The 17,040-nt window shown below is 48.3% G+C and overlaps 7 protein-coding genes across 7 annotated transcripts; 5 read left to right on the top strand and 2 right to left on the bottom strand.

Moving 5' to 3' along the window:
* Positions 1 to 3,174: 3,174 nt before the first annotated feature.
* On the bottom strand, positions 3,175 to 3,644 carry N7489_008838 (RidA family protein; the record flags this gene model as incomplete). The annotated part of the gene is made up of 2 exons (XM_056714588.1): positions 3,175 to 3,470; positions 3,533 to 3,644. The coding sequence occupies 2 exons, from the start codon at positions 3,642 to 3,644 to the stop codon at positions 3,175 to 3,177; spliced, it is 408 nt and encodes a 135-aa protein (XP_056562210.1).
* Positions 3,645 to 4,089: 445 nt separating this feature from the next.
* N7489_008837 (acyl carrier protein) lies at positions 4,090 to 4,461 on the top strand (the record flags this gene model as incomplete). Its single annotated transcript, XM_056714587.1, has 1 exon — positions 4,090 to 4,461. One exon carries the CDS (start codon positions 4,090 to 4,092, stop codon positions 4,459 to 4,461), a length of 372 nt encoding a protein of 123 aa, XP_056562209.1.
* Positions 4,462 to 5,956: 1,495 nt separating this feature from the next.
* Positions 5,957 to 7,734, top strand: N7489_008836 (MFS transporter; the record flags this gene model as incomplete). The annotated part of the gene is made up of 5 exons (XM_056714586.1): positions 5,957 to 6,130; positions 6,202 to 6,281; positions 6,336 to 6,611; positions 6,670 to 7,493; positions 7,553 to 7,734. 5 exons carry the CDS (start codon positions 5,957 to 5,959, stop codon positions 7,732 to 7,734), a joined length of 1,536 nt encoding a protein of 511 aa, XP_056562208.1.
* Positions 7,735 to 8,335: 601 nt separating this feature from the next.
* N7489_008835 (L-rhamnose mutarotase) lies at positions 8,336 to 8,830 on the top strand (the record flags this gene model as incomplete). Its single annotated transcript, XM_056714585.1, has 3 exons — positions 8,336 to 8,471; positions 8,547 to 8,683; positions 8,747 to 8,830. 3 exons carry the CDS (start codon positions 8,336 to 8,338, stop codon positions 8,828 to 8,830), a joined length of 357 nt encoding a protein of 118 aa, XP_056562207.1.
* Positions 8,831 to 9,521: 691 nt separating this feature from the next.
* Positions 9,522 to 11,007, bottom strand: N7489_008834 (uncharacterized protein; the record flags this gene model as incomplete). Its single annotated transcript, XM_056714584.1, has 5 exons — positions 9,522 to 10,006; positions 10,069 to 10,136; positions 10,204 to 10,577; positions 10,681 to 10,785; positions 10,846 to 11,007. 5 exons carry the CDS (start codon positions 11,005 to 11,007, stop codon positions 9,522 to 9,524), a joined length of 1,194 nt encoding a protein of 397 aa, XP_056562206.1.
* A 910-nt stretch (positions 11,008 to 11,917) lies between these two features.
* N7489_008833 (alpha/beta fold hydrolase) lies at positions 11,918 to 12,961 on the top strand (the record flags this gene model as incomplete). The annotated part of the gene is made up of 1 exon (XM_056714583.1): positions 11,918 to 12,961. One exon carries the CDS (start codon positions 11,918 to 11,920, stop codon positions 12,959 to 12,961), a length of 1,044 nt encoding a protein of 347 aa, XP_056562205.1.
* A 681-nt stretch (positions 12,962 to 13,642) lies between these two features.
* N7489_008832 (TauD/TfdA dioxygenase family protein) lies at positions 13,643 to 15,162 on the top strand (the record flags this gene model as incomplete). Its single annotated transcript, XM_056714582.1, has 9 exons — positions 13,643 to 13,670; positions 13,850 to 14,052; positions 14,111 to 14,184; positions 14,238 to 14,386; positions 14,441 to 14,549; positions 14,607 to 14,734; positions 14,809 to 14,887; positions 14,947 to 14,973; positions 15,033 to 15,162. 9 exons carry the CDS (start codon positions 13,643 to 13,645, stop codon positions 15,160 to 15,162), a joined length of 927 nt encoding a protein of 308 aa, XP_056562204.1.
* Positions 15,163 to 17,040: the final 1,878 nt, after the last annotated feature.

The raw sequence follows: 17,040 nt of genomic DNA, 5'->3' as shown, positions 1-17,040 counted from the left end.
TAGCCCAAGGCGCCAGCTCCTGAATGTGCCAGCTCCAATGGCCCCAATCAGTGCTGATGATCTGGATCACCTAGCACTTGACAGGTTCACGTCTGGAAGAAGTTCGACTGGCCTAACGCACAGCATCCGGTGTGGCCCCCGTTTTTCGTCAAGTTGTCCGATGAGTGGGTCTACGTCATTATCAAATTCTTGCCATTAAAACTACGTGCCGCAGTATGGAGAATGGACTTCACACAAAACGGAGACGTTCGGCGCGACCGTACCAGCTTCGGAAAGTCGGTTATTGCGTGGGCATATGGACTTCCGTGGGTGGCAGTGTCTAGGTCTGGCCACATGCTAGGCGGCAGTGACCAGCAATAGGGGCCAATCCCGTTGAAAACAGATACTACGAAAGACTGGTGTTTCGGCCAGTCGTGGCAGCCCAGTTCATGCTACGCCATTGCCATGCGCGAGAATCTTTTACCGGGAATGTGCTAGACCACGTCTATGGCCAACCAGACAAGGTCTCACCACTATATACTATATATCTTTCTCCGTGCACCAACCAGTGAGTTACATCCCTTGGTTCCATTCCATGCCTTTCAAGCATGAAGTTGCATATGCTGATGCATCACACGGTGACTGGAATGACGCGAAATCCACGGAAGGCGCAGTTTGGTTCTTCCGGGGGCGCTCCAATACGCTGGTATGGTAGGAAGCAATCCATCATGGCACCATCGTCAACCGCAGCGTAATGGTGTGCGCTAGACCGGCCAGCACGAGACGCACAGTGGCTCATCAAAATCGCCACTGCTTTGGATCTCCTCGGCGCCGGAGAACTGATTGTGATTCTCACAGATAACATCAACACGCAGTTGTTGATGGGCAAGCGATCGTGCAAGAACAGCACCCGTTAGCTCGATATGAGGTGGCTTTTCATCAAGGATGCCATCTTCCAAAACAACATCGACCTACAGCGCGTCGACACGAAGAACAACGTGGCCGACGGCTTCATGAAGCCGCTGGAGAAAGAAGCACACGAGCGGTTCATCCACATTCTAGGTCTTAATTGATCTACATACAAATTTGCAGTGGAAAAAGGAGGCTTACAATGCGCAGGAAAACAGCAAAGAAAACATGAAAAAACAAGAGAGGGTTTACATGGAGAGGCAAAGAGGTGGTATCATGTCAGTCCTGAGGGGAGGTGTTGGAAAAAGTGGGTGATAGTCAGCGGCTTCCCCCGATGTACTACCAGCTCGAGCGTCTAACCCGAATATAGTTTGGGGGTCGTTCTCGTGCAAAAGGTTGGTGAAGAACTGTTCGAGAGGGCTTTCGGATTATAGAATCTGTGCAAGTTTTAATTGCATCCGCCTACCCAGCACAGTGGCTCGCTGTGCAACTCTGGGAGTTAGAACCAGGATGGGATACCGGATAAAGGCACCGGCACAATCTGGACGATTGGGGGCGGATACGAAGATACAGTGGAAAGAATAGCCGGCGCCTTTCTCTTCTCGGCTGCCAGAAATGCAGAGACCTTCTTCACAAAGGAGATGGTTAAGCGGGTTATTCGAAATATTCATGGATGTTCCCAATGGGCAGTCTGTAATAGAGTTTGATAAACTGACACAATGTGTCGGTAAACATATCCAGATGAAACAATGTTGTCAGTTCATCACCTGCGAGCCGGCAAATCGGAACCTCTGATGCCTCGTTGGCATGTCCCTGCCCTGACGATCGAATGGATCGGTGTCTGGCCCAGAATGTCTGCCCGGGAGCGCGATTGGAGAAGCAATTCATGGCGGCGGCTCTGGTCCGATGGTACCTAGGTAGGTTCGCGATAGCGGTTGTGGACCATGTGGGATTTGTCCACACAGAATTTCCCCCAGGACACTCGCCCGCTGAAGATCGTTGGGTACAAATATTGTTCTTTATCTGTGTACCTTTGTCGCAAACCCTGGTTATAGGTTGATGGGTTATTGTTGACATGCATTGCATGCAGGGTATGCGTTTGTCTCTGTGCAGACTGAGCATTTGCCTCCAGGACTGGTTTGTCATGTTTGTCATTCTCGGAGGCTATTTATACAGTCTCCTTTCCATAGATTCATATCATATCATTCTTAATCCTTCATCCTCCTGGCATGTATCCCCAAGAGTTATACCTTTCGCAGTTGTAAGTGGGAACCCAGGAAGTGGAACCTAACAATACCAACCTTCTCGACACCTTTACACCTTTAAGCAAATGTATACCGGCAGATTACGTGCATATATATCGAGGTTATAGTTGACAATAAAGTGATCGTAGACAGAGGGCTGGTGAAAGATCATCTCAACGGGAAGTCAGAAGAATGTGATAGTAGATAAGACATAGGCTGTTAAGGACCCTAGCTTCATAGTCCCACTGACAAAAGATAGAAGTACACAAATAAAGAGCAATGATCGTACTCAAAACTCTCCAGGCTACTACAAACAAGTAACTTGGTGAAAGCTTTTTATTGACAAATTTCGTATGGCTCACCCCTGTACCTGCCCGGCTATCAAGATGAAACAAGAGCTGGTGGACGTCACGGCGTTCAAGCGAGGCTCGATAGTGGTTGGCCACTACCTAGGTATGTCATAGAATAGGCGCTACTTCGGGTTTAGCTGACTACAGAATCCACGATCCTAATGCACTCGGTGAACGGGATATCGATAGGGCGTATGATTGGTCCCCGAACATTGGGAAGTATGACGTTCTATCGATATCCCGTTCACCGAGTGCATTAGGATCGTGGATTCTATAGTCAGCTAAACCTGAAGTAGCGCCTATTCTATGACATACCTAGGTAGTGGCCAACCACTATCGAGCCTCGCTTGAACGCCGTGACGTCCACCAGCTCTTGCTTCATCTTGATGGCCGGGCAGGCATAGGAAATACTTTTGCCATCATTGTTGAGGCTACGAAGCAAGAGAGATGGAGGAAAATCGTGAAGAAGAAGAGAGGTGATGATGAAACTATGAAAAGAAGCTGGTATATAAGCCAGCTATATGACAAAGTGACAAAGAGCTCAAAGAGCTCAGTCTGCACACAGAGAGACAAACGCATACCCTGCATGTATGTCAACACATATGCTGCTCAACCCCTTTACTACCTACTCCGACCCCAAAACGGATAAACCAGCGAACGAGTAAATGTGCTCCAAATTGGATATACTTAAATCACTTCGGATCGTGCGCCACAACCTCAATCTCAACCTTCATAGCATCTTCCGCAAGTGCAGTAACACCCACGCACGTCCACACTGGCTGATGATTCGGCATGTACTTTCTGAGATTTTGAACCATTGCCTCCATCGCTTCGTCGTCCATCGGGACGAGGTATGAGTTGACGCGGAAAACCTGTTCCCATCCCGTCCCTCCCGCATTTCTGAGGTTTAATTCAACGTTCTTAAAGGCTTGGTCGATCTGTGCGATGGCATCCATGGCTAGCTCCCCGGTTGATGGATCCCATCCGCCTAGGGGGAAGTGACGCTGTATTAGTTGAGATTTTCCAAATATCGGAGTAGATTGAGTCTACCTTGACCGGAACATTCGATGCGATCGCCAATTCGTACTGCTTGGCTGTAGCTGTAATGTTCTCGGTTTCGGGTACCGACGCCGTCATAGTTGTAGTAGGTGAGGTGGGACATTGTATTTATCTGTTGCAGATTTGCACAGCCTATTCAAAACTCGATGCCTCGGTAGGTGAGGGGCTATTTATACCCTTTAGAACTTTGGGGTACAGTGGTTGGGGACGGACGAAGTTGGGCCCTTCACCTGGATCTTGCTGTGTAGCAAATATTATCTAATGTTATATCAAACAGTTGATGAATTAAGTCAGGTGTACGCTTTGGTCCTTGGCATTGGTACCTAACATGTACTACTTCACTAACTGTAACATAAATTCGTGGACTACAATTGGATACACCTGGAGATATATACTTAGTTGGATCCACCCCTGTCCCGAGCCGCCGGGGCGGAGCGGCCCCGGATGTGCCTCGCCTACTAATTTTGCGCCAGTCAAAATCGGGGTCCGGTTGGCGGGGTGGCGTCTAAATCCTGGCGCGAGAAACAGTGACCAGGAGATGAGGCTTCATGTCACCGGAGGAGGTCCATGTCAACCGGCCCTTCCAAGACCTTGGAATTGACTCCCTGATGGCGGTTCTGGCACGGAACCGGCTCGCGGAGTTGAGCGGCCTGGCTCTTCCGGCCACTATTGCTTTTGACCACCGGAATGTGAAAGCGCTCGGGCAGTTCCTGGTTAGGAGCCGCCGCAGGTCCGTCGCAGGAGTCGACGAGTGCGCCAGTGAAAGCAAATGTCGCGCAGGCTCTCACGGTTTAAATATAGGGGCAAGTATGAAGGAATGTCTCGACCCAACGCTTCGATTCGACAAAATTGGTCCAAAAGGCGGCATGTCCAAAGGCAATATTTCTCTGCAAAGGCGGCAAGCAAGGTCCAGCCAATAATATTAAGACGATAGTAAAAGTCACGAGGGCGGTAAGCCTTGCCGAAAACCATCTGTAATAGAAGAGCACTAAGCCTAATTAGGTAGGCTCACAACTATGTATAGAGGACGAAGCCAGTATACAGGTCTACAAAACAGTGCGGTCAATTATATTGAAGTGCCCACTAGCCTCAGGACTACAGCTGCTTATTGATAGTCCGACTGTTCATTCAAATTGCCTGTTTTGGTGACATTTTATGAGAGAGAGATTTATTTACATATCACCAAAAAAAAAACCATAATTGTGGTACTGCCAGCTTTTTGTCAGACATTAGCAAAGCCAACAGGTCCTACCTGGTGGCTTAATCTCGCACATACACTCAGCCAGTCGATTAGTACGAAGGCATGTATCCGTGGAGACCATATATGTATATTGGTTATTCAGCGGATGTGCAAACCTTGAATATTTCTTGCACAGTCAAGGTCTAAATCCCTTATCTCAGTATATTTTAGACATAGAACTTGGCGCACACTAAGGTTTCCCATGGAAGCGAAAAAGACCCGTGTAGACCGATTGATAGGAAGCGCTTGGGCTATTGTACTAAAAAAAGAAGCCCTAATTCTGGAGTCGAGGGCGATACTAGAGCTTAGACAGGGTTCACCCCCAGAGCCCCAGAACCATGACTAGGATAACAGTGAGATTTAAGTATTTCCGCGGAGCTCAGATCGACATGCTTCAACGTAAAGACCCGCCGGGCTGAGTTCGCTCTTCGGTCCCTATCGCGGTAGGCTTGGCGTCCAATGAGGAGGCTCACGTTTATCAACGATATGAAATTTTGGCCACCGTGGAGTTAAAGGCCCACCCCAGGCTCGATATGATGGTATGCCGATAAGCTTTAAATCCTCAATTGAAGGTCCGCGGAGTTACATGGAGCAGATAGATTCATATCTTCACTGTTTGCCTCCCATCTTGGCTCTGCGCATAGTATACATCCTAGAATGCTATAGGTTCTAATGCATACCTTATCTCTATCAAAATTTCATTGCCGGGTACTGCGGAAGTTCTAGGGACAAATTCTGGGACAAAGGAGTTGAGTTTAACATTCAAGGTTCGGATGACCCTTGCTGCAGCCTTGTCCTTGCGTTGTATCAAATCAGTGACCTCAGATATAATCGATGATAAACCTTGACTAACCGTTTTCAATTGACAGCACGTAGCTATCCACGTTAATTGGACAATCCAGCATGCAGCGGGGATATCAGATTGATTGTTGTCCCATGTGTCATGGCAAGATGTATCTGAGATATACATATGCTTCAGCAACAGAGCATAGTAAACATCTATATAGACACGAAGGTCTATTCATTTCTCAACTTCTATCTTCTAAATATCCAAAATAACTCTTGTCTACATCTAATTAACAAGACTCTATCAAGTTATCTGAGCCCTTTTATAGAATATCAGATCCTGGGCCTACCTCTACCTCAACGCTCGATTGCACAAAGAGCCTGCCAAAATGGCAACCAACTTTGTTAAACACCTCTTTGTATCACCAGAAATCAACCCAAGTACTCGCAAAGCCAAGTCTATTCCCGCATTGAACCCTTTCGATCAATATGGACGGGTGTTCTTCTTCTCATGGCTTGGTTTCATGGTGGCATTCCTATCATGGTACGCCTTTCCACCGCTGGTAAGTTCATGATACAATTGCAACAAGTTTGATATACGAGAAGAATAAACTCTCTAATCCCACCTTTCTAGTTGAGCGTGACCATCAAAAAAGACTTGAATATGACACAAGAAGATGTCGCCAACTCAAACATCGTCGCACTTTTGGCAACGTAAGTAGCAGAGCTTCGAACCCGATGGAAGGAATACCTCTCTGACTGCTACAGTCTACTCGTCCGATTTGTTGCAGGGCCACTCTGTGATCGCTATGGCCCACGCTTGGTCTTCGTGGGACTACTCATATGCGGAGCCATTCCTACAGCCATGGCCGGTCTGGTCACGGGTCCCAAAGGTCTAATAGCCCTACGATTTTTCGTTGGAATTCTGGGAGGAACCTTCGTCCCATGCCAGGTCTGGTGCACTGGTTTCTTCGACAAAAGTATTGTCGGTACTGCCAATTCCCTGGCCGGAGGCTGGGGTAATGCAGGTGGAGGAATCACGTAGTGAGTGTCTGCCTTCTCTTCTTTTGAACATATGAATTTGCTGACAGAATCAATCTAGCTTTTTGATGCCCGCCATTTACGACTCTCTCGTCCACTCCCGCGGCCTCCCTTCTCACAAAGCATGGCGTGTCGCCTACGTTGTTCCTTTCATCATCATCACCACCATTGCCTTAGGCATGTTGTTCCTCTGCGAGGATACACCAACCGGAAAGTGGTCTGAGAGACACCTCTGGGCAAAAGAGTCAAACAACAACACTACCGTGGTCGCCGACGGCAACATCGTCGACGTCAACACCGGCACTTTCTCTAGCGGAGTAACGACCCCCTACAACACCGCAACAATCGACATCGAAAAGAAAGGTGCCCAGTCACCACGGGTCATAGATGCTGATGCATCAACAATGGGCCAAATGGACATCTTCAAACAAGAGACAGTCGTGTCCCCAACTCGCCGCGAAGCACTGAGCGTGGCCCTGAGTCTGTCCACCATGGCTCTGGCAATCCCATACGCCTGTTCATTTGGCGCAGAGCTAGCAATTAACTCGATCCTGGGATCTTACTACACAAAGAACTTCCCACACATGGGCCAAACAAAATCAGGACAGTGGGCTGCCATGTTCGGTCTGCTGAACGTCGTCTTCCGACCGGCAGGTGGTCTCTTCGGAGACTTGGTTTACCGTTACACAGACAAGGTCTGGTCTAAGAAGCTCCTGATCACCTTTTTGGGTGTTGTAATGGGAGCCTTCCAGCTTGCAATCGGATTATCGAACCCGTCCACCGAGGCGGCTATGTTCGGTCTTGTCGCAGGGATGGCTTTCTTCCTTGAAGCATCTAACGGTGCCAACTTTGCTCTTGTGCCTCATGTGCACCCTTCTGCTAATGGTATGTGGTCCCGTTCCTACTCTCTAAATCGCGTTTTGAAGCTAACATCTTGTCACTAGGTATTGTCTCTGGGATTGTTGGTGGCTTCGGTAATCTCGGGGGGATCGTCTTTGCTATTATCTTCAGATACAATGGGGCAAGTTACGAGCGATCGATGTGGATCATCGGTGTTATATGTTTGGCGGCTAATATGGCCGTCTCCTGGATTCGTCCAGTTCCTAAGAGTCAGATGCAATCATGAGCGAGATTTATGGGCGTTTATAATTATGGATACCAATTTCAATATACTAATGATTTCAAGGCAATTTCGCTTATACAACAGTAGAGGTTAATTGGGTCTTGGCAGCCTCTGCGTAAGGGTTCTGAGCGAAGCCATCATCGCTTCCGTAGTAGCAGCCATGCTACCAATTCGAGCTTCTAGCCTAGTCATATCTTTTTTTTTAGCTGAGAGCTCAAGAGCTACTCGGGTATTGATCAGGCTAAGAAACAACCCCATTTCTGCTTGTAGTGATGGCGACGAAGGAGATGGCGAGGGAGGTAGCCTTCGTGGCCGGGCTTTTGGACGCTCATTTAGGTACTTTTATTTCGCGAATATGCTCTTGTGTCTCAAAGACTACTGCAAGTTATCTACGCTTAGTATGTACTACTAATAGTACCCATGGATCTACGGTATTGTGACTGTATAAATTTTGTTTGAGCCTCCATGTGGATATATGCCAAGCTTCTCGGGTTAGCACACTCCGAGTGCGGGTTGAAGCTAAAGCGAGAGGGGCATAAAAGGCAACCTAGTTTTCTCTTATATTCTTCTCTAATTCAACATACTTTATTCCAGAAATAACATCATGGCTCAAACTCAACCCCGCCGCTTCGCCCAGATCGTTCACCTCAAGCCTTCCGCTGTCGCGGCATACAAAGAATGCCACGCCAATGTCTGGCCCGAGATCCTTCAAAAGATTAAGGAGTGCAATATCGTAGACTGTAAGTTCTAATGTCCAGATGATAAACATAATGTATGTTCAAGCTGGCTGACTTGCTGTATTTCTGCCGCTGCAGACTCGATCTACTTCGATAACGATCGGACTCTATTCGCGACCTTTAAGTATATCGGCACAGACATCGAAGCTGATATGAAGAACATGGCATCGCTGCCGAAGATGAGAGAGTGGTGGGCCATGACTGATGAGATGCAGGTATGTTGACGATTTGAAGAAAATGCAGAGATACAGATGCTAATCCGAGTAACCCGGTACTAGGAGAGCCCTATTCCCGGAGCCGTGAGCAGTGCTGAGGGTCCAGGGTGGTGGAAGCCCTTGGAGGAAGTGTTTCATACAGATTAAGTCTTCCGACCATGGCGAAGATAGTTGACCTTGTACATAGCTATAGACTCGTCGTTAAACGGTCGCTTATTGGAAGAAATTCATCAATCCTTTTTTGTTTCGTATCATGCGCAGCGGTCCCGATGCCATTTTCCAGCCTTAGTACGGCGGAGATTGGCAAGATGTTTCTTGTCGTCAATACCCAGAACAACAAGGCCTACGCCTTCGGCTGTCGAAGAGTTGCTATCCGCCCGCAAGCAAGAAAAAAAAAAAAAGGAAAAAGAAAAAAAAAAAGGGGAAAAGGGAAAGACAAGGAAAAATGAGAAATAAGAAATTGGGCCATGGCATTAGCTTGCCGATGTCCAATGTTATCATCAGCTATGATGATATGCCTTGGTCTCTTGTAGCGATGCCTGGCAAGGGAAATGTACGCAGGCTCCTCGTGGGTTGTCTGCGGACTTGAGTTGACAGAAATCAGGTGTACAGTGACGGTGCATAACTTTGGACCCCCCCCAACCCAATTACCTATACACATCATAGGCCTAAGGTAGAAAATCTCTGCATCGAGGTAAACTGAGGCGCTGAAATTATCAGATTACAACCGGAATATAAGAACAGGACCTGCGTAATCGTCCCTAAAAGCGACCATTAGACCTGGCTAGAAATGACATTTCCCCTCCGATATCTATCACTGGACGAATTCAGCGAGAACCTAGAGTAGGATGAACGTATCAGTTTTCGTATGCCTAGGAGCCCACGAGTTATCCTGCCCGTTCATACCTAGAGACCTATTCGCCTCGACGGCGATTTTTCGTTTGGAATAAGAGACATGATATTCCGTGATCTTCGTGATGCCCGTCGCATTTTGGTACTGGGCTTCGCCGCCCTGGCTAGACGGGTGGATTTGGCTTGTGATATCCTCCAAGGGACGGGTTTGGGAATTGCTGATTTGGCTCATACTGATACTGGGCTTCGTATCGGGCTGCGTATGAACCGGATTCCAGTCGCTTCGAGGCTGCGAAGTGAATCTACGTCCTGAATTCCTGGTGGCCGAGCTTCCATAGCTGTCGGTGCTGTGATCCACGGAGAAAAAGGAGGGAAAGAGCCTAGCAAGTGGCATCCACATCATCGGCAGGCAGGCACAGGTGATCGCCACGTTTTCCTCCATCATCGTCCATACTGAGGAGGCGATATCATCTATGGTGGTATATGTGAGTGTCTGGGCAAAAACAGCCCTGAGGGACTATGAGGACACTTACAGGTAGTGTCAGGACTGGTTGACGAGAAGTCTAGGGTCCGCATCCGGAGAATGCTCGTAACAGCGACACTTGGAAACTCCGAGTCAGTCTGGCGTTGACTCCTTCGTCTGCCACACCTAGGTATTTCGGACTCACAAGGCACCGAGGGCAAACACCCCCATTAGGGCGATTTTCCGCTTCAACACTATCTTCGACTTGTAGAGCGGATACATCGGAAGCGTCAATATGATAATATCGGTAGCGATTGAGAAGCCGGCATTGGCGTACCAGTTGGTGGTTATGTTGATGCACGATCCTGGAATGGTCTTGTTCCAGGCTCGGGCCACTGGTGTGCATTGAAATATGGAGGCGAAGAAGGCGGCCACCATGTAGAAGGCGATGATAACCAAGAGCACGTAACAAGTGATGCGGAACCAACGCTGGATAAAGATGCGCAGATATAACAGCAGGATCGACATCTTTGTCATGTTCATTGTGAGCTTATAGAAAGCTTGACTAACGAAGAAGAGCTGGCAGGACTGAGGTTAGTAACCCAGACGGACCTAAAGGGCTAGAAATCCGTGGCCTCGGCATAGAACTGGAGGGCTACATCGACGGCAATCCCGAGCGTACCTTTAATGTCATTAGCTTATTCGGTGCTGTGAGATTCGCGATGTGTTGACCAAAGCCATAGGCACAGGCCCCCAGCATGAAGGCCATGACGATAACCGCAAATATCTGGTGAGAGTAGTGTTAGGCCTGTATGAGACAGTTTAATCTCACGCATGAAGAGCTCACGGAGGAAGCCAAAATGGTCCAGTCGTCCCAGCCCAGGCCCGACTTAGACTTGACTCGGGACCAAAGTCGGATAGCCACAAGGGCTGGCGTGGTTACAAGAAAGACGACACATGGCACTTGGATTTCCAAGGCCCTGCTTGAGCCTGGAATATTTTCGGACATAGCAAATTGCTAGAGGTCGCCTGGATTAGCTAGTATGGTCTTGTGAAACCGATTGAGGCGAAGGTCAATACATATGTACTAATCTCAAGGCCATCTCAGTTGTAGATTTTCTTCTTTTTTCTTCCTCCATCTTCCCTCCCTGCATAAGCACATTCCCGCATTACCGGCGGGATAGCGTGTTAGGACACACGTGTTATGCAGCAGAGTCACATCGACACTGACAAGGGTCCCATTCGCGGAAGTTTTCGCTGTCTTAGCACCGAGTAATATCGCGCGGGCTAATCGGGGCATTGGCCCGTTTCATCCGAGACCCTTGTCAAAAGTGGATGGCCGCGTTGCAAGATTGGACGTGATTAATTTACGCTGCATGGCGTTAAAGGCGCTAGTTCGGGAATAGTTGGGGGCCAACTTGGGTCAGGACTGGACGGTCGGTTGATGTCAAGTACATTTGGACACTGAGCCAGTGAAAGCAAGATACTTCAGATCAAAACAGTAACAGAATTCACCTGTTGGATTGTTCAAGAACAGGGCTGGAATTCCTCTCGAAGTCAATCAACTGACCAATTACTCAGCACAGCGTCTCCCCTGTACCTGACTAGACCAAGTACGTGCTAGTGAAATTGCAATTAACAAGCCCCCTATCCGGTCGAGAAGCGAAACAGGAAAGGCTGTACGAAATAGTCGGCCCCTAGATAACTAACCACATATAGGTAGCAACGCGGCATCTGTGCCGCTGGCTCTGGTGCAACACTGGGATCCGCCTTTATTTCACACTGAAATAATTCTCAAGCTATATATATATTTTTGCATCGGGAGACGAACAATTAGGTCTGTTCTTCTCCTACACGATAGAGACCGCGGTTTTAGACGGCAGTCACTAAGAGAACTTGGTCCTTGAGCGAGCCACATCATGAAGATCTTCTCTGTCTTCACTGCCTTCTCGGCAATTCTCTCGTGTACGGCTGTCGTCTCCGCACAATCCGACCCCGATCCGATTGGCACCATCTACGATGGCCATGTACCAGCCAATCTATACGGATCCAGCTACCCCTACCCCTGGCCGGTGAAGCTGTTCAACTTCTACAATCAGCGCCAGAAGCTTACTATGGCGTTTATGGATATCCCAGCAAGGAAGCACAACAAGCATAACAAGACCGCCGTGTTGCTGCACGGCGGGAACTTCTGCGGGGTCACATGGTCCGACACGGCGCGCCAACTGTCGGCCGCCGGCTACCGAGTGATCTTGCCCGATGACATCGGCTTCTGCAAATCGAGCAAGCCCCAAGGCTATTCTTACAACGTACAACAGCAGGCGTTAAACATCCACAGCCTTCTCACTGCGCTAGGCATCGACCAAGTCACCGTAATCGGCCATTCGATGGGTGGCATGATTGCCGCCCGCTACGGTCTCATGTATCCGAACAACGTTCAACAGCTTTTCCTCGTTAATCCCCTGGGCCTGGAGGACTGGGTAGCAAAGGGTGTTCCCTATCTGTCAGTCGACGCGTCGTACGAGAGCGGTGTTGTGTCGAACTTCACCACTCTCAAGGCCTATGAGCACGCCAACTACTTCCCAAATGCCCCCTGGAAGCCTGAATACGATGCCTGGGTCCACATGCTAGCCGATATCTACGCCGGTGACTATGGCTCCGAGTATTCGTACGTGATGGCTCTTGTCACCGATGCTTTACTCAGCCAGCCTGTCATCTACCAGCTGCCTCTCCTGCAGACACGTACCTACCTCTTGGTAGGAGACAGCGACGTCTCGGCGCTTGGCAAAGCGTGGTCATCCCCTGCCGTCGCTGCAAAACTGGGCCATTATCATGAGCTCGGTCCTGCTGCCGCAGCCATGATCTCCAACTGCAAGCTCCACATGTTCCCCGGTCTAGGCCATGCGCCCTTCCTCCAGGACCCCAAGGCGTTCTACGACGTGCTGCTATCTTGGCTGGACTAGATTGGATTTGCAATTTGCACACCATAACATTTCATACAATACTTTCAGACGAGAATGACTTGCCAATAATTTACTGTCTTAGTCAGACATCTAGGGTTGCATGTCATCGGCTAGGGATCAGCAGCGCAGATGGCAAAGGCCTTCCCGTACTAAGGGTGGAAGACATTATATCAACCAATGTACATAGAAACACTTTGGAATGACCATACTTAGAGACTTGCGATTTTGGTGGAACCAATTTAGAGATCTGTACTTGACCCTAAAACCCGTATTCCCAGTTGCGTCGGGCTATTCACTGAGTGGCTGGCTGAACAGGCACATACCTGGCCACAGCACATTCCTTTCAAGGCTAATGGCATCAGCATTTTGTTTTAATACGAGACGTAAAATAATACACATAGTGATAGAATAAATATAACGAGCAAGCCATGTAACGGTGAAAAGGGAAGATCGGTCGACCGTTAACTCCCCATTGCCGCGCTCGGAAGGACCAGTATCAGTTGAGCTAAGACATTTCCGGACGCGTAACCATTATCTTTTCCAGGTTAGGCAGGCTTCCGGGGTAACGTGTGGAAAGCTTTTCTATAGTAAAGATATATAAGAGCACCTATCCTGCCATTTACAGACTGATTACACTCCAGACGAGTAATAACCCGAATCGGACCTGGCAACAAACACAAAATGGTTCATCCACGCATGCGCACGTGTGGTGCGTTGGACGCATACGCCCATATCGATGCGTCGCATGCTTTAGGGAGAGAGTACCCAGACGTTCAGCTGTCCGAAATTGTTGCTGATGACAGCAAGATCAAGGATATGGCGATCACCGGCAAGTGAAGACAAGCTAGAGGCGATATAAGGACAATGGGCGCTAACGATGAAATACAGCATCTGAGCGCGGTGTGGTTGTCCTACGCCGCCAGGATATTGAAATACAGGAGCTGAAATACCTCGTTCAAAGAATGGGAGAATTAACAGGAAAGCCAGATGAAGGGAAACTGCATGTTAACCCGATACACCCCGAGGTTAATGTTTGTCTGGGCAATGATCACGTCTTATCTGACCCCGAAGTTTACGTCGTGTCCTCTGAAGTATGTATGACTGGATGACCCGATCGCAGAGCTCGAATGTAACTGACTAGGGATCTAGCATAATCGCGACAAATTTGATGATTATCTGAACACAAAGCACAAGCAGTTTGCCAGCCGAGGTTGGCACGCAGAGTAAGTCTCGCGTCTACTCCCACCTCCTTTTCCCTCGGGCTAATGCTAGAAAGCACCTCATACGAGAATATCCCATCGGACTACATCGCGATGAAAATGGTAAAAACTCCAAGGACCGGTGGAGATACGCTTTTTGCTTCCTGTTATGGAGCCTATGACAGATTGTCTGAGCCATGGCAAAGACTGGCCGATTCCTTGTCATGTACGTCAATCGATATATGCAAGAGGAAAAAAGCTAATTCGCAACACAATGAAGCCACACATCACGAGCCGGATATTATGCCGCTTGCAGATAAAGGAATCAAGCTTTGGTTGGGCCCTCGAGGCCATCCTGACAATGTTGGTGGCAGCTTTGAAGCAAGACAGTAAGTCGCAGCTCCCAGCCCAGCTCTTGTGCGTGTTGCTAATCTGAAATCGAGCAGTCCACTGGTAGTGACAAACTCCGTCACTGGTTGGAAAGCACTATGGGGTTTCAGTCCAATTTCGATGCGCGCAAATGGAAAGATCGATGGAGTCACCGACTATGAACATGAGCTGATGAAGGCCTACTGTGCGTGGGAAGCCCCTCACCAAGGGCCTTACCTAAATCCTCCTATTGTGGTTCTTGTGCTAATTATGGTTCAGTCTTGAAGCTCATCACAGACAATCACGATTTGCAGTACCGCCACCGGTGGGAACCTGATGATGTCGTGATTTGGGACAAGTATGCTATCTCAGGTACAATACATTTCTTTGACCAAAGGCTAACAGAAACCTACACAGTCGGACTGTCCTCCACGCTGGCACTTAGTATGTTTGACCTCCCTGCTTAAAACGATAAGGGGCCCATGTACTAATATAGAACACAGTGACCTCTCTAATGAGGAGCGGATGGCTCTACGTGTCACCAGTCTCACTGGTAGATTCTACTGCGACCCTGGGTCTTTGTCCCGCGAGGAGTGCTTCCGCAGAGATCGAATGAGAAGTACAACCATGTAATTCTTTCACTTCAGATTTGGTGTCATGTACTGTGTGTTAGTTTTCACAATCACTATTTCCCTTCTAAATGAACGGTACGATATGTCTCAAGGCAGGAATTCATAATAATTTAAGGGCAATTACAACACGCTGGATAAAATTGAAAAAGGAATGGCCTGGGATGCCGTATGTTGCCGAAGAGGACCAAGTGTGTAGAGATGTCTAATGTATCCTGTAGTTACTGCCAATAATTATTGCCTGAAATTCGCACCGAATGGTCTGCGGAAAGCAATAGTAGCTATTATAGTTTTGTGATGTCTCAACCATGGCCTGACTCATGAGCATTTTATTAACGGTGGAATGTTGTGCCGTCAGAAAGATATACCAACTCTTGGACACTGACGGCTTGTGGTTATTGTTTTTAATTAGTGATCACGGCCTACTGTTTTTCCCAACAACGCGAGCGAATCTGCTCGAATCAGATAATACGACATTGAAAGGGGTGCTCAATCGTCATTCTGTGGCCAGAGAGACCAATAACTAGTTAAAGGTGGTGTCATTAACTGAGACGCAGCCCTACGTGCCATATTGCTGAAGATTATATTACGAATTCGGAGGGATTAAGCGAAGTTCAGCTATGGCGAAGGTAAAACTTTACCGGGTCAAAAATTCTGTAGTGTAACTGCAACCCTGCAATTCGCACGATCTCCGAGAGCAGGTAGAGATCTGCATGGTGGCTACCTGGGTATAGTCACACTATAGGCAGATGATTTCCGGTATGGGATAATGGAATGGTATTACGTGTTGACATCAAGTTGGCTTAGCGTACCAAGCCACTGGTTCCATATTTTGAGGCTAATGGCGGCCCGGCGGGCACCGACCGACCCGAAAGTTTGGCATGCTACATGTGGGGCGAACTATCTACCGAACTTACCGGCATGACATACCTACCTACCTAGCTAGGTATACGGCTCAGACTATATTCCAAACTTTAAAGCGACCACAGAAAGCAATAATTGTTTCATCGGCCCACAGCCTCCTACAACTCCTTTCAATCCAGCTAGGGTGTATCGTATATTTGCCAGCCTTGCACAATGGGGGACAACCCATAGCGTCTGTCTCAGTCAAATAATTCAACAAACTTTCAAAAACATGGTATGCTCAAGTTGATCCCCCAACCATTTCATGCTTCCTTTGGAATGGGCGGATAAATGCCAATGTGCTAGCTTGTGCCAAGCTCAGGTCACGCAAACTCATCAGCCATTGCCTTTTCGATGGCACGTAAACTTAATCGCACCCTCCCATCAGCATACCAGTTTCGCTTAATCTGTAACCAGGAGTTAGTGGTTTCGTTCAGACTGGATTCCTTCGTCAAGCATCGCAGTCGGCGAGTTTATTGATAATCACGAATGCGAGCACCACTTTTGCACTTGTACGAGATGGGCTGATGAGAAGTGTAAGTAGAATGTTTGCAATCAGATCACGTCCCCGGCTGATCTCCCAAATACGGCACGCAATCCGGCCTGACTGCTGTACTCAGTCTCGGTGGGGAATAGGAAGTCTCTGCTTTACTTCCTGGACGGAAGAAACTGCCCCTACGTTACACAGTATTTCCTGCCCACCAAAGTAACACTGGAGGCCGTCTAGCTATCCTCCTCGAGTAATACGGTGGTCTCCAGAGCTGCTTGCAGGGTGGTTCCGCATTCGTTCCTGTTACGTAGATGACCCTTCCAGGGGTACAACAAGCGCAAAGGGCTGATACAGTGACTACACATAGGGTCACTTGGGTTTACGTAGCCATTTAAGATCAGACAGAGTATGCATGCGATCTCCAGTTCACAGGTCCTAAGATCTTACATGTCGGACTCCGCTATTCGTGTACCTGCCGCGTTGTCATTT

This window comes from Penicillium chrysogenum, assembly GCF_028827035.1.
Source record: "Penicillium chrysogenum strain IBT 35668 chromosome Unknown utg000005l_segment0_segment0, whole genome shotgun sequence".
Classification (NCBI taxonomy): domain Eukaryota; kingdom Fungi; phylum Ascomycota; class Eurotiomycetes; order Eurotiales; family Aspergillaceae; genus Penicillium; species Penicillium chrysogenum.
Note: the sequence above shows the minus strand (reverse complement) of the source record. Positions and strands in the feature narration are given on the sequence as shown.